General features: G+C 43.6%; 2 protein-coding genes across 4 annotated transcripts in view; one reads left to right on the forward strand and one right to left on the reverse strand.

Annotated features, from left to right (window-relative positions):
• Nucleotides 1-15,689, forward strand: part of PFKFB3 (6-phosphofructo-2-kinase/fructose-2,6-biphosphatase 3) — a 952,670-nt gene that overhangs the window by 439,815 nt on the left and 497,166 nt on the right. The gene's annotated exons all lie outside the window — the stretch shown is intronic.
• The window catches only part of PRKCQ (protein kinase C theta), a 185,928-nt gene that overhangs the window by 107,956 nt on the left and 62,283 nt on the right, over nucleotides 1-15,689 (reverse strand). For both annotated transcript variants that reach the window (XM_049626790.1, XM_049626789.1), the window contains exons 5-8: nucleotides 10,729-10,891; nucleotides 9,340-9,371; nucleotides 9,158-9,243; nucleotides 3,886-4,015 (exon numbers count right to left, since the gene is read on the reverse strand). In XM_049626790.1, coding sequence (XP_049482747.1) covers nucleotides 3,886-4,015; nucleotides 9,158-9,243; nucleotides 9,340-9,371; nucleotides 10,729-10,891 — 411 coding nt within the window. The remainder of the gene's footprint in view (nucleotides 1-3,885; nucleotides 4,016-9,157; nucleotides 9,244-9,339; nucleotides 9,372-10,728; nucleotides 10,892-15,689) is intronic.

The raw sequence follows: 15,689 nt of genomic DNA on the forward strand, positions 1-15,689 counted from the left end.
GAGAAAGAGACACTGTGAGCCAGAGGAACAGAACTCACTGAGCGGACTTTGTACAGGTCTGCTTCAGGTACACATACATTGAAGAACGATTGGCAAATCCCTAGAGCCATCTTCCCAGCAGCAGGAGACACTGAATACAAATAAATGAGGGCAGTGCTTCTACAATGCCACCACGCGTCCACCTCCCCTTCCCAAGACTACACACACAGACCAGAGGCTCCTGGATGTGGTGCTGGGGAAGGACTCCCACCGGAAGCAGAAGCAGAGCCTTGCTGACAGAGGAGGAAGGCTGCTGTCGGTATGCATTTAGACTATGCCATTGCTGAGAGAAGAGCACCGATGCTGGCTCTCTCTGGTGGAAATGTGCCATGACAGGATAGAAGGTGGTTCACTTCCACTCTAGATTGGAGTCCAAGTATCCCCTTCCCCACATGGGGTGCAAGGAGCTTCCCTCCCCTCTAGGCTGAAGCCTCAGCCTGCATGCATGGTGGGTGTGGTCTGTGCTTCGGGATGGGAGTGGGGAGAGGGGAAGTGGCCTGGAGGCCATTCTCCCCATATGGGAGAGTTGGGCTGGTTGAACCAAATGATCTAGCTCTAAGTCCTATGATTCTCGGGGAATATTCCAATTTATGAGTCTTGAAAAAAGTGCAGTGAAGGTCCACCCTCCACTTTCTGTGATCCCGTGAGCCTTCCTGGATTGGGATGTGTGTGGACCAGGGCGTCTGTAGAAAGACAGCTACTACTTCAAGTCATTGGTTTAGAAAAATGAAATTCTGCTTATGAAACACTGCTATTACAATAAAAAAAAATGTAATGTAAGATTTTCAAACTCCAGCTGATAGAATTCTGTTTTCAAGTCCTATTTCATTCTGTCAAGTCCATCAGTAGCATTTGTTATAACGGCATTAGGCAAGAGAGGCTATAAAACAACACACTTTTACTCTGACCTGCTTTTTTTTAATGTTTGTTTATTTTTGAGAGAGACAGAGACAGAATGCGAGTGGGTTGGGGCAGAGAGAGGGGGAGACACAGAATCTGAAGCAGGCTCCAGGCTCTGAGCTGTCAACATAGAGCCTGATGCAGGGCTCAAACTCACGAGCCTTGAGATCATGACCTGAGCCGAAGTCGGATGCTCAACCGACTGAGCCACCCAGGTGCCCCATACTCTTACCTGCTTATTAACCCGTTTGTGTGCAAAGAGCTTAGTACAGTGATTGGCATCAAACAGATGCTCAACAACTAGTCTTTTAACTTCATTATCTATTCCAAAGAGATACACATTAAACTATTGAAGTGGAATTTGAGCAGGCTTCAGCCTTTAGTTTTAACTGGCTGACTCTTCCTCCGACAGTTCATAATAAAATAGCATTTTCTATGTAAATATAAACCAGTACTTGTCCCGGTATATTGCATGATAGAACCCAAATCCATTCTAAGTGAAATCTTTTATGTATGACTAAAGCCCTTAATGTAGTCACTATGCTGTTTATAATGGCTTTCTGCCCTTGTGAATTTCAGCACGACTCCTACTGGATGTGTTTCTGCGGGTTGCACACTGGGAAGTCCCAGCTGCATTTCCTTAGTACCGCAAGGCAAAGGGAGGCAGTTGGCGAGGACTCAGCGTGAAGCAGTGGGAAGTTTCACTTTGCTTTTTAACATGGTAGCCAGATCTAAGCTTGTCTTGGATGCTCTGGCATGAAGGCAGGCCCCACCCCCACTATGGTAATGTCCTATGTCTCTGTTACTAACCTATGAGGTGACAACTTGATCTCTTTGAGTGCAAACAGGCCCTTTGGACGATGATTTTCATGGGAATTAAAGTGGACAGAGGAAAGGAGACAGAATCAAGACAAAGGGAGGCCCTACTTACGAAGGTGGCTTAGAAAAGAACAAGATAGAAAGAGCAGGGCCAAGGCAGAGGAACAGAGTCCAGAGAGTAGAGAGGGAGGAGAGGTGCAGTCAAGGGCATGGGGGGTGAGGACACAGGGATGTCTGTAGGTATCGGCCAGATACCTACAGAGGGTGCTGGGGAGGAAGGGAGGGGAGAAGAGGGAAGAGGAAAGGAAGGGAGAGTGGAGAGGGGCTGCCTGGCATGCAGGAGGTGGGGGGAGACAGGGAAAGAGAAGGGAACGGAGGAGAAAGAACGTTAGGGAGGACGGAACAGAAACAATGGCTGTGAAACAATTGTGAGGAACCCTCGTAGAGGGTTCTAAGCTCAGAGGCAGAGACAGGCTGTGGGCACCACCGGGCAGCTGAGGCGCTCAGGCTCCAGGGAGGGGAAACCTGAGCTGTGAGAGAGACCATCAGAGGACCAGGGGAGCCATCACTCATGCCCCGCTTGTTCCATTCGGGAATTACTTCTTGCCGATGAACTCCTAAAGATCCTCCAGACTACTAGGCCCACCTGTGTGCTCTCGAGCAGGTATAAACAGCAAGGTGCTCAGTGGCACTTCTGGGCTACGGAGGGATTATTGAGATGAATTTGCACTACATCTGGGTTTTGCCTTCAGTGATGGTTTGAAAGCCTAACCTTCCTCCTGCCTCCACTAACATGTCACTCCAGACTCCACCGGGCGTGTAAACGCAACGGGATTGAGGAAGAGAAGGCTGTTGAAGGGGATCCTTGCCTTTATTACTAGAACAGATGAACACAGGGGAAGGGAAGGGAAAATAAGATCAATACAGACAGCGAGGCAAACCATAGCGCCTCTCAACTACAGAGAACAAACTGAGGGTTGCTGGAGGGGAGGGAATGGACTAGACGGGGGATGGGCATTCAGGAGGGCACTTGTTGGGATGAGCCCTGGATGTTATATGGAAAGGACAAATCACTGGGCGCTACTCCAGAAACCAAACTACACTGTAGGTTAGCTAACTTGAATTTAAAGAAGTTTGAAAAAAAAAAAAAAAGATAAGAATTGCAGAAGATTTAACCAGTGGCATAAAACAAAATGGGGTGACCAAGAAAAAGTAAAGTGGCTTCTACCTTTAATCATTCAAAACAGAAAGGCCTCTGCCGCAGCAGAACTCCCTCCTTTTCGAAAGTCTATCTGGCCCTGTTCCACCCCCAGCCCCACTCAAAAGGCAGAAGTGGCTTGTGGGAATCTTTCCCTCCCTCCGGCCTAATCCTGATGTGACAGCATCTCGGTGTCTAGAGGTTATCGCCTTAGCCATTTGAACTTTTAGAGCATTGCAGTGCTGTTTACTCTTTCTCAGCGCAGATCTAAAAATCTTGATGAGTGCAGAGCTGTAGGCTCAGTCCGGCTGTATTGCCAGCTGAATGCCAGCCTTCAAGGGGAGATCAGAGGAGGGAGAATGGTAAGAGGGGTGGGCGTCTTACTGGGCACTGTGAGTTTGCAGCACGCTTAGGGCCCAGAGCCTATGGTCTCAGTCACAGAATTCTCATGTGCAGGACCATCCATCAGCCAAGCAGATGAGCTGGGCTTGCTCCCTGATGGGCTACACAGAGAATCTGTAGGGCTGGTGTGAGGGAGAGAGGCAGGGTCAGAAGGGGCAGGCTCCGAACACTGAGACACGGCAGGGCAGGTCCCAGCCGGGGGCCAGTCAGGGAAAATACTATCTTCCTTTCTCCCCAGCACAACAGGGAACAAGAGAAGGGGGACAGGTCAGGAGACTTGACATTTAGACTCAACGGGCTTGCACTTCTCTGGGCTACAAGGATTAAGGTGTTGGGGGTGGAAAGGAAGGAACAGCACTGGTGTCTCATCTTGGGCACTTCACATTCAAGACGTCGGGGTCATCTGGGCCAGCTGGAGAAGTCCAGCCTCTCTCCTCCCCCCTTCCCTCATGCTCTCCATCAAGGCTGCAGAGCCACCCCTTAGGGGGCCCTCAACGGGGCCCACGCTCCTTTCCCATTGGACTCACCGTCGCACTTGAGTCCTTGCCTCGCCAGGCCCCACAGCAGGGTCCCACAGTGCTCACAGAAGGTCGGGCTTTTGTAATTGTAGACTTTGAATCTATGTGGCATGTCAATTTTGAATCTCTCCTTGTGGAACTGAAAAAAGGAAGAACGTGTGACCAAACGCGCGTCCCCGCTTTTCAACTTTGGGTGTCTCGGCAGGCACTCGAGTCCAACAGAGCGCTGAAAACACTGGAACAATGTGCACTTCAGGGCATAAGTGTTACTTGTCAACCCTTCTAGCCATGGCCAAAGAAGGCAGGCAGCCATTAGCTCTTCCAGGCAAGGGCCAAGTGCGTAATATGCAGACGTCGGGTAACCTGGAGTAAGCTGAACGTGTGGGGCGTTCCCACAGAGAGGCTCACAGCTTCAGGAAGAGGGGCCTGGGGTAACTTATCTAAATGGGATCTAAGTAAACGTTGCACTGCCCTTCCTATTTTTGTACAAATACTTCCTTTTCTTTTTCAACCCAGAGCGAGTATGCTAACCTTTGGAAGATGTTTACGTAATACTTCCTCTAGGGGAAACACTGCTATGGGATTAACAGTATAAAAGCCTATGTGTGAAGCATGTCACAGCTCTTGCATGTGGATGGAGGGGATGACAGGCAGGGAAAGGGGCCTGCCAGGTGCTGGGGACAAGTATGCCGCACATATTACCTCTCACACACGTGATATTGCAAATACCCCCTTGGAAGTCGCCTCTATTAGAATCCTCACTTGATACATGGGGAGGTTAAGCACAGAGAGGGCAAGACTCTTGTCTAGGTCGCACACGAGCGAGTGGGCTAGGACGTCTACAAGTTGAAAGTCAGAATCAGCCTATACCCTTTCACCGTTACCCTTTCTCCAACAAAATGAACCTGATGATTTAGGGGATGGGGAGAGGGGAGATGAGAGAGGGATGCTGGTGGTAGATATACAGCAGGATTTTTTTGTTTTGTTTTGTTTTTAGTTTTCTGGAGTTGAAATTATCTCTGTTAGCCAGCCGTATCACATGAACAGCATCAGCAGCCACAGCATCAGGAGGTTTGATTCCTGGTAAGAATACCGATATTCTTTGTGTAAGAAAGAGTTTTACCTAAGACTTATCATCTCTCCAGAAGTTCTTAATTAGACAATTCCCTTGGGGATGTGCACAGCAAAGACGACCTATTCATTCACGGTCATGTATCTAATATTACCACCGAGGATGTTAGCCACCATCGGGTCATTAGAATGGCTGTTTGAAATTATTTAAAAGTTGCCTAGAACCTCTTCTACTCATTTTCAACCAAGAAAAAATGATTTTCAGATCTCAGTTTGTATAAACATTCCCATGTAAATATGAACAATTAATGACAAGGTCCAGGCTGGGGGTCTTCTCCCTCAAATCTAAACCCCAAGCTCCAATAGTTCAAGATATGTCTGGGAAAGACTATAGATTTGTACTTTCCAATATGATATTCATTTAGCCATGTGGGCCAAGTGAGCACCTGCAAGGCGGTAAAATGATACACTATCAGTATAAAATACACACTGCATTTTGAAGATTTTGTAAGAGAAAAAGAACGTAAACTATCTCATTAATTTTCATGTGAGGATACCTGAAAATTTAAAATTATACTCGTGGCTCTCATTCTATTTCCAGTGGACATTAGCCATTGAGGTTAAGAGACATTCTTATAATTTGGGATTTTTCCAGGAAAGCTGAAGGCATCAGGTAGAGAGAGCAGAAAGGCAGGTTGCGAGGTGGTGATTTGGTTTAAACAAACAAAACACTGGTCTGGCAGAGAAAGACAAATACTGTATCATCTCACTTATATGTGGAATCAAAAACAAAAACAACCCCCCCCCAACTCATAGAAAGAGATCAGACTTGTGGTTCTCAGAGGCAGGGGGTTGGGGGGCAGGGGTAAGTGGAGGAAGGTGGTCAAAAGGTACAAACTTCCATTTATAAGATAGATAAATCCTGGGGATGGAACCTACAGCATGGTGACCACAACCAACATGGCTGGGTGATGTACAAGGAAGAGAGTAGATCCTAAGAGTTTTCATCACAAGGAGAAATCCTGTTTTCTCTTTTTATTCTATTTATTATTTTTTTAAGATGAAATTTATTGTCAAATTGGTTTCCATACAACACCCAGTGCTCATCCCAGCAGGTGCCCTCCTCAATGCCCGTCACCCACCCTCCCCTCCCTCCTACCCCCCATCAACCCTCAGTTTATTCTCAGTTTTTAAGAGTCTCTTATGGTTTGCCTCCTTCCCTCTCTGTAACTTTTTCCCCCCTCCCCCATGGTCTTCTGTTAAGTTTCTCAGGATCCATATAAGAGTGAAAACATATGGTATCTGTCTTTCTCTGTAGGACTTATTTCACTTAGCATAACACTCTCCAGTTCCATCCACGTTGCTACAAAAGGCCAGATTTCATTCTTTCTCATTGCCGAGTAGTATTCCATTGTATGTATAAACCACAACTTCTTTATCCATTCGTCAGTTGATGGACATTTAGGCTCTTTCCATAATTTGGCTATTGTTGAAAGTGCTGCTATAAACATTGGGGTACCAGTACCCCTATACATCAGCACTCCTGTATGTATCCCTTGGGTAAATTCCTAGCAGTGCTATTGCTGGGTCATAGGGTAGATCTATTTTTAATTTTTTGAGGAACCTCCACACTGTTTTCCAGAATGGTGATGGATGTTAGCTGAACCCATCGTGGTAATGATTTCATAGTATATGTAAATCAAACCATCATGCTGTATGCCTTAAACTTATACAATGATGTATGTCAATTACTTCTCAATAAAACTGGGGCAGGGGGAACCCCCAACACCACTGCTCTGGGAGATTGAGACCTGAAATTTAGTCCCAGCCTGGCTACTTATATTATAGATGGTTGACTATGGAGGAACTACTTTAACCTCTTTAGGCCTTAGGAGAGTCACCTGTAATAGGAGACTGTCCCCTTTCCAACTCTAAATTTTAGGAGATATTCTGCTCTGCAAAAATTCAATCAATTTGCCTTCTCTGTGCCTGCCCCATGACTGGAGAAAATCCCACACCTGGCAGGCTGGCCCTTCAAACTCAGATGGACTTTTCACTGTCCTTGGCACTCCTACTGCCCTTCTCTAACCACCTTGCTTTCCCAAGAAAATTCTCACAGATCTTTTCTCCTCAAAGCCACTTGCTGCTTTCTCTTCTTCCTTCCCCCCATCTCCAGACTGCACTGAAGTAGTAAGCTGTCTAAGGGAAGCTCTCTCACCTTCCTGCCCCCAAATCTACAACCCACTGTCATCTGCAGCCATCTTCTCCTCCCTTTCTGCTACAATTGATGAACCATTGGTCTGTCCATCACAGACTCATCTCCACATGTGCTTTGGACATCTTCCCCTCTTGCCAAGGGTGGACTTCTTCCCTCCTGACTGCTCTGGTTTTCCTTCTCTCTAGCTTCATCCATCTCTCATCTTTCTCCAGCTATGGGAGTACTGCCATCCTTTGGGGCACACCTCTTTCCAGCTACTGTTCTACTTCAATGAGCTTCAGGTTAGTCTTCTTGATAGTATTAGCACATAAATTGTGTCCATGTCGTCAACTTCCAGGAACCTTCAGTGCTGGTCAATGAAGCGAACACTCTACAATTCTTTGAAATGTCTTGGATCAAGGACCCCAGATATCTCCATGTGGTCCTTATTTTAGTGGCAATGACCACAATTGACCCCTTTGCTTTCTGGTTTCTGTAACCTCATTTACTGTTAATATATGGAGAGCCTTTTCTGAACTCTTATTCTCAGTCATTATCCCAAGCTCCTTCTCTTCTACCTAATGCAGTTTTAGATTCCTTTGGGGAATTTATATATTCGGTCTATGGGCTCATATAAATTCCAAGTGCATATAAAATTGTCCACTGATATCTCTACTTGGATGTCTACAGGCATCTCAGGTTGGACTTATTAAAAAATGAAATAGTAATTTCTCCTCTAGTCTTAAATTGTTATGGTTCTGCCTCTACCCCACTGCTCAAGACAAAAACCTGGGCATCATCTTTATTTCCCTCTCTTTTATTTTTCACATCCAATCCACTGGCAAATCCAGTCATTTCTAACATGGCAATCACCTGAAAATCTGCTCACTTTGCTCCGCCTCCATTGTTACCATACTGGTAACACCAACCGTCCCCCTTAGGGGAACTTCTGTAGTCACCTCTGGTTTTTTATGTTCACACCTCAACCCACCATTTCCCTACAGCAGTCACCAAGTGGGCTTCCCACTATAGGTCAAATAAAATCCAACCACTTCACTGGGGTCTAAAAACCTCCATCCAATCTAGGTCCTGCCAAGTTCCCCAAATTCGTGTTCTATTTGTTCTCTTGCCCTTGCTGTTTCAGCCTCATGGTCTCATTTCAGGTCCTAGAACATGCGGACTCTTTCCCCCTTGGGGCCTTTTCTGTCTGGAGGCTCTCAGCTTAAATGCTCCCTCCCTGGGAGATTCCCTGACCTTTGGTTTAAGTAGGTCACTCAGTTATTTTCCACCATCACACTCTGTTGGCTATTTTCTTAGCACTTAATATAAATGGAAACAATACATTGTTGTTAATTATGTAGTTCCCTAATTTTATGGTAAGGTCCATAAAGGCAGGACTGGGTCTGTTTTGGCTCTGCTGTGCATTGTCTATAGTAGAGTATCTTTCATGTATTAGATACACACTAAATACCTGTTGAATGAAGAAGGAAATACAGGAAAAGGAAGTGTGCCTGACTTTCTGGGTCTGCTTCCCTTTCCTAGGGGGTAACTTGTTTCCACGCCATATGCCTCAAAGTTCGTTATGAAAGAAACACTTGCCTCTCCACGTAAGAATTACATTTCTGTTACATCTCATACAAACCGTGTAAATGCTTACAGGCATTTTATAATTGTTTTCCTCTATTCTTTAACTGTCCCTTCTAGCTCTAGATGCCACGAGAGTCGTTCTCATATAATTGCCCCAAACTGTGTTTTCTGGCCACTTTCTATCATGCTTTTCTGGAAAAGGTAGAGTCATCGATATTCTTATTAGTCTTTTCTTATTCATCCTCTAGTTTTGGATCTCAGTAACAATCATTATTGAAGAGGAAAGGGTTTTAGGGAGGTTGACGTTCATTGATATGTGTAAGGATTCAAGCTCAGGCAGTGCTAAAAATTAGTGGGTTGTAAAATTTAATGTCAGGATAAAGAGTTCTCATATTTCAGACAAAAAAGAGGAACTTAAACACATACCATGGTTTCTCTGCTATTGATAGCTGATCCTGTGCACTTAGCTATAACTTTATCGATACACTTCTTGTGGATTGCTGCATTACACTCTGGAAAGAAATGATTGTCGCTTAAGATTTTCAGAAGTGAAGGAACAATTAAATACAAAGAATGACAGTAATACAACAGAGACCCTTCTTACTTACGTCGACACTGGTAGCCTTGTTTGTTCAGACCCCTGCAATAAAGCAGATGTTTGATTTATTTGGATGTTCGAGTCAACAGCATCACAAACATTAAAAGGTAAGCAAGATCTCATAGCTTCCTACTATCAGAGCATTTACTGATCAGCAGCCCTGGTCTATCACTGGCCAAGAGTGTTAATATATTTGTTTGTTTTTTAACGTTTATTTATTTTTGAGACAGAGACACAGCATGAATGGGGGAGGGGCAGAGAGAGAGGGGAACACAGAATCGGAAGCAGGCTCCAGGCTCTGAGCCATCAGCCCAGAGCCCAACGCGGGGCTCGAACCCGCGGACTGTGAGATCGTGACCTGAGCCGAAGTCGGACGCCCAACCGACTGAGCCACCCAGGCGCCCCTGTTTGTTTGTTTTTTAAGCTGCTTTGTTAAAAGTCTGATAGTTAAATAAACGAGGAGCTTTTGTTTTCCCCCTCACTTGTGAATTTTCCAAACCAACACATAGAGATGAAAATGACTGACTGAAAATGCATCACAGGCACCTAGCAGCAGATTTCTATGTCCTACATGTAAAAAGTCATTGTCTCTCTAAGCTCAGTACGGATGGGTAAAGACACCTGTACGATGGTTTATTTTTTCTGAGTGTCTGATAATATTTACAATTACTAAATTCTTAAGCTTAAGACCCATTCCCGTGTAACACTATTAGAAAGGAAGGTGATTCTAGTCATTCAGTGAAAACAGTTGGTGGAAATACACCAAAACACTATTTGACCTTTGGTTACCCTAGCTAGGCTGAGGTTGTGTGTTGATGAATGCTCAAAGAAAAGAACACCCCCACCAAGAGGTGAGGAGGCTAAAACCTGAGACAAGAGTCATTTCAGGTCTCTGCTGTCCCATCGCCTTTGCTATGTGCCTACTGAGGCTTGAACTGATCTCTGTCTGAAGACTGCTAAGACACCCGAGAGCCCTGTAAACATCTAAACCTATTAGCTCCAATGCAGAAGTGTTTCCTTTTGCACACATTAGTACCAGCACAGTTGGGCTATCAAGGTGGTAGAACTTTCGACTGTAAAACTGTGCCAGCAGTAAAGAAGTCTCCCTCTTCTGTCCTTCCCTCTTACCCCCAGTAGCCCCCATTTAATCAGAAGCTAAAGTTCTTGGAAATTATTCCTGCTAGAGCTGGCTTCCTTGCTCTATAGGGGTCACATTATGAAAATACTGTATAGAATCACACTTTCAGCTTCATCCATCCAGGTGAGGCCAGTGAAAAGGCTCATGTAGTATTTATGCCAGCACATCCCACTGAGGTAGAGCCTGCCAGCCCTGGCAGGTTAGGAGGATGGGACAAAATGCGTAACGGGAAGCTTGGAGTAAAATGCCAAGTTACCATACCAGACAAACTCATGGCAGACAGAGCAAAATGTGGGTTGTGGGAAAAAGGTGGCGGTAAACTCATGGCACTTGACGTGGTGGACTTTGGCCTGTTTGATGGCTCCTCGGCGGTGATGCAAAGCAAAGAAGCCTTCAGACTCGAATTCACTCATATCCTTTGTGTCTGCAGGAACAGGAAGGACAGAGAACAAAGTGAAGTTCTGCGATATGGCTGTCACAACTGGGTGGGGAGGATGGGGAGATGGGGAAGGGGTAGAGACGGACAAGGAATTAGGCAAGCATCGACACCAGTAAAATTCCAAGTACTTATTAAGGTTGGTATAGCACTAAGCTTCTTTCTTCAATTATATGATACAGAATTACCACAGGGTATATTTACTATAGGGTTGAAACAATGAGGTTGCATTACTGGCTCAATCCTTCACTCCTCTCTGACTGAGCTGAGCTATCCTCTTTCCATTTTTAAAACCAGAGGTCAGAACTTTCAAGGTATTTATCAACCTCTCCTATTCGCTGTCAATGATGAGTCAGCCAGAAAAAGCAGGAAGTGGCAAATACTTTTCTGCCTGTAATTCTAGAGAATACTGTGGTTACTGACAGCAACTTAGAAATAGCACTTTTTTTTTAATCTCCCAGAATGCTTTACATCTGGTTGTTTATGGGCAGGGTCCAATAGACTGAGAGGAGGTAGCTAGACTTGTGTGTGAGGGCAAAACCACTTTCGAAAGTTGTTTATGCTCTGGTTCCTGACGTCTATAGTAATCACACCAGCTACAGACTATGCTGGTCAGTGTAGACAAAGCCAGAAATTAATAGATCACTGCAATCATTTGTTAATGTCTAGGTAATCCTGGATGTAACCTAGTCATTTATATCAAATCATCACATTAATTTCTTCAGTTCACCCTGGGTTCTGGCTATTGGTGAAGGTACTATGGTAGTCACTGTCTATAGTGCCCTATGCCCTGATGACATCTTCCCAAAAAGCTAGAATACTAGTGATTTCCTGGCTGAAGCCCAGACTCAAAGAAAACACACAATAGCAAGGCAGTCATGGCTCAACAGTGTGATGAAAACCCCAGCATGCAAGAAAGAATAAAATAGTAAATAAGAAAGGATTAAAAAAGATAATCATCATTATTGAAATAAGGATAATGAATTTAATGATTATAAGTTCTAAAATTATAATTTTAGGGGTGCCTGGGTGGCTCAGTCAGTTAAACATAGGACTTCAGCTCAGGTATGATCTCACAGCTTGTGAGTTCAAACCCCACGTCAGGCTCTGTGCAGAGCCTGGAGTCTGCTTTGGATTCTGTGTCTCCCTCTCTCTCCTGCACTCTCTCTTTCAAAAAATGAGTAAACATTTAAAAAAATTTAAAAAAATTAAAATTATAATTTTAAATACCTTGGAAGATTCTTAGATTATTTATTCTATTTCTTGTGTTTATACAAGCATAAAACATGGAAGTTTAGCAAGAGTAAGAGGCTCATATTTCACAAATAGAAAGAATTGACAATATTTAAACCAGATTACTTCCATTCTGGCTAAGTAGTGGCAGGGTCTGACAACACGTTTGATACAAATGTCCCTGACATGATACCTTATTTTCCACATCCCTAATAGTGGCCAGGCGAGAAACCTATTGGTAGATAATGAGCAGGGGGCATATGGATGGAGACCTCTCCCCTAGGAATCCACCCAAGTCCTAGGCTACATTTTATGACTAAAGTCTTCTCTACGGTGGTCCACAGGTCTGTTTTATGGCAACTCCAAATTCCCAGATAAAGAGCATTCCCCATAACTCTCTAAAAAGTTCCACAGATGAGACATAATACTTTGCCTAATACTTTAAGGTTAGGTCATGTAAGTTTTTTTATTTGGAACTGAGCTATAAATAATTGGGTTTGGCGAATGAGGGGTTGAATTCAGGGTCACTGAGGCAACTGCCATTTTCCACAAGTTCTGATGTAAGCAGATCTATTTACAACTTGTGACTGGCGGAGTAGGTGGTTTGTCAGTAAGATGTGACTCATTTCTATTTTGGTCCAGATGAAATGCAATAAAGTATAAAATTACTTTTGAATTCAGGCAATGGAAGTGAGTTATTCTGGGAACGCTACTGTATTACTGTAAAAAATTATATGTACACACACACACACACACACACAGTCTGAGCGTCAAACTAGAATACTGTAAATTTTTTTTAAAGGTCAGAAAGTACTAGAAATAAGTTGACTCCCTTGGTCCTTTCTCTGATTTTCTTTATCCTCTAACCATTTTGGTCATTACAAGAGAGCAACTGTGTAAAAGCTCAGAATTTCTTGAATTCTTCTGGCATTTATGTTTTTTTTTTCTGAAGTAAGTTGTTCCTCTGTTTATTTATTTTTGAGAGTGAGAGAGAACATGAGCAGGGGAGGGGCAGAGAGAGGAGAGAGAGAATCCCAAGCAGCACTCTGCACTCTGCACTAGCAGTGTGGAGCCTGACACAGGGCTTGATCCCATGGACCATGAGATCATGACCTGAGCCAAAATCAAGAGCGAGATGGTAACTGACAGAGCCCCAATGAATGAGGATTTTAAAAGAGAATGGAGTGATTTGTGTGTGGAGAGCAGTGAACAACTTGTTTCCCTGTAGAGTAGAAAACTATTGATGCTTCCATTAAAGAGGGTGTGGGAGGCATGACATTATCTTTTTATTTTTTTAAAAAAATTTTTTTAATGTTTATTCATTTTTGAAAGACAGAGAGAGACGGAGCACAAGCAGGAGTGGGGCAGAGAGAGAGGGGGACACAGAATCTGAAGCAGGCTCCAGGCTTTGAGCTGTCAGCATAGAGCCCGACGCGGGGCTTGAACTCACAAGCCGTGGATGAAGCCGGACGCTCAACCGACTGAGCCATCCAGGCGCCCCAACATGACATTATCTTAAACTTTATCCAAGACTGAATTCTGTGTCCTCCCCCAATTGCTTTCTCTTCCCATATCCCCCACTCCTACCACTCCTATTATCATTTTCCTACTCTACTTATTTTAATAAATACGGTCAATGTTTACCTCTCATTTTTAAAGAAGTATAAAGCACTTCAACCATGCACTTATAATGGGCATACCCTTTCATCTAAACTGCCGTGAAATCTTATTTTCTTTTGGGCTCTTTATTTCATTCCTATAACGATGCCCCTAGACCAGATTCTCATCACCTCTCCACTGAAAAAATGAAATTGCGTAGGCTCTCTCCCTATCCAGTCTATCTCCTTTTACAGATCTGTCCCACATTCTGACACAAGCAATTTCCCCCAAATACTTTCAACATAACATGGCCTGCTTGTTATGGGACTGTGACTCCTTGTTGGTGACTTTCCTAGGTCTGCACACTCCTCTTGCCTGATTCAAGTCCTCCAAGATCTATCTTGGATTCTTCATTCTGATTTTAGCAAGGGCCCTCTGATCTGTCCAGACTGGTCTTCCCACAGTTCTGCAATGCATTAATATTTGTGCTTAAACCTGCATGTTCTCCTTCTAGAAAACAATCCCTCTTCTTTGCAAATTCAACTCTGCCTATCTTTCAATGTCCACTCCTATGGAATTTTCTGGAATGAAGGCAACCCATACTGACCTCTTGCTTAATCAGTATTTATGTGGCCTAGGACTAAATTCTTCTCTAATTGTTCAGTCTCTACCACCTCTTTGATCTAGGCTTAAGCTCTTGAGTATGAGAACTCATGTCTTGGTTTTTTGAATCCTTCCGAAAACTATTTTTTTTTATATATAGTAATAAACATTCTTACAATGGAATGAAAATGTATACTTCTGGTCATCAATAAGGAATTTCCTAGTTGGGTTATTCCTTAATAGTGTTTGCTAAAAATCGAGCTTTGGGATATATAAAAATTTAGAAATGGAGTCTCAGTGTGGGTCTAGGTATAAAAAATTTTAAATATGACAAAATTTTACTCTTAATAAAAAACCCTTCCTGGACTTGAGTAATCACAATCTGTGAAATATCATTGTTTTCACCTTATCTGAATATTCTCTCTCATTCTTTTTTTAAATCTTTAAAAAATTTTTTTAATGTTTATTTATTGAGAGAGAAAGAGAGAGACAGAACATGAGCAGGGGAGGGGCAGAGAGAGAGGGAGACACAGAATCCGAAGCAGGCTCTAGGCTCTGAGCTGTTAACACAGAGCCCGATGTGGGGTTCGAACTCACAAACTGTGAGATCATGACCTGAGCTGAAGTCAGATGTTTAACCGACCGAGCCACCCAGGTGCCCCATATTCTCTCTCATTCTAACAGAAAATTGAAGTTCTATAGCCATAGGATGAGTAACCATGAACCGTTTCTCAAAGCAGCAGTCTTTAAATCATTTACCCCAAATACTTGGCATTCTCATAGAAGACTTCTTTCAGTTTACATTAGATCATGTATTGAACTAATGGGAAGAACACACTTCCTCTACCTGAGGGAACTGAACACCACTGGAATTATCACTTGGGCCAGCACTTTCGCTTTTTAGGCAGGCCTGGTTATTCAGCTTCCTACAACCACTCTGTATCATTTGGCCAACTCAGAAATAGTCCAATGCCAAGTATTATGTTTCTAGAGCCTCTACAAGATAAAAGAAGAAAAGTTCAGATTGTATTGCTGCCTCTTTAGGAATTCACTTCTTTACCAAAAAAAAAAAAAAAAAAAAAAAAGGATTATGGAAAATTTTGAATCCATACCAAAGTTGAGCAAATACCGTAATCAATTTCCCAGTACTGATCATCCAGCTTCAATAATTACAAGTCCATGACCACCACTCTTTTTCAATATACCCTATCTACTATCCATACCTGCATACCAACGGGTTGTGTTGAAGCAAATTCCTGGTATGATATTACCTATAAGTATTTTGGTATGTATGTTAAAGATGACTACCTGTTTTAAGAAATAAAACCAGGGGCGCCTGGGTGGCTCAGTC

The sequence above is a fragment of the Panthera uncia genome, chromosome B4, assembly GCF_023721935.1.
Source record: "Panthera uncia isolate 11264 chromosome B4, Puncia_PCG_1.0, whole genome shotgun sequence".
Classification (NCBI taxonomy): Eukaryota; Metazoa; Chordata; class Mammalia; order Carnivora; family Felidae; genus Panthera; species Panthera uncia.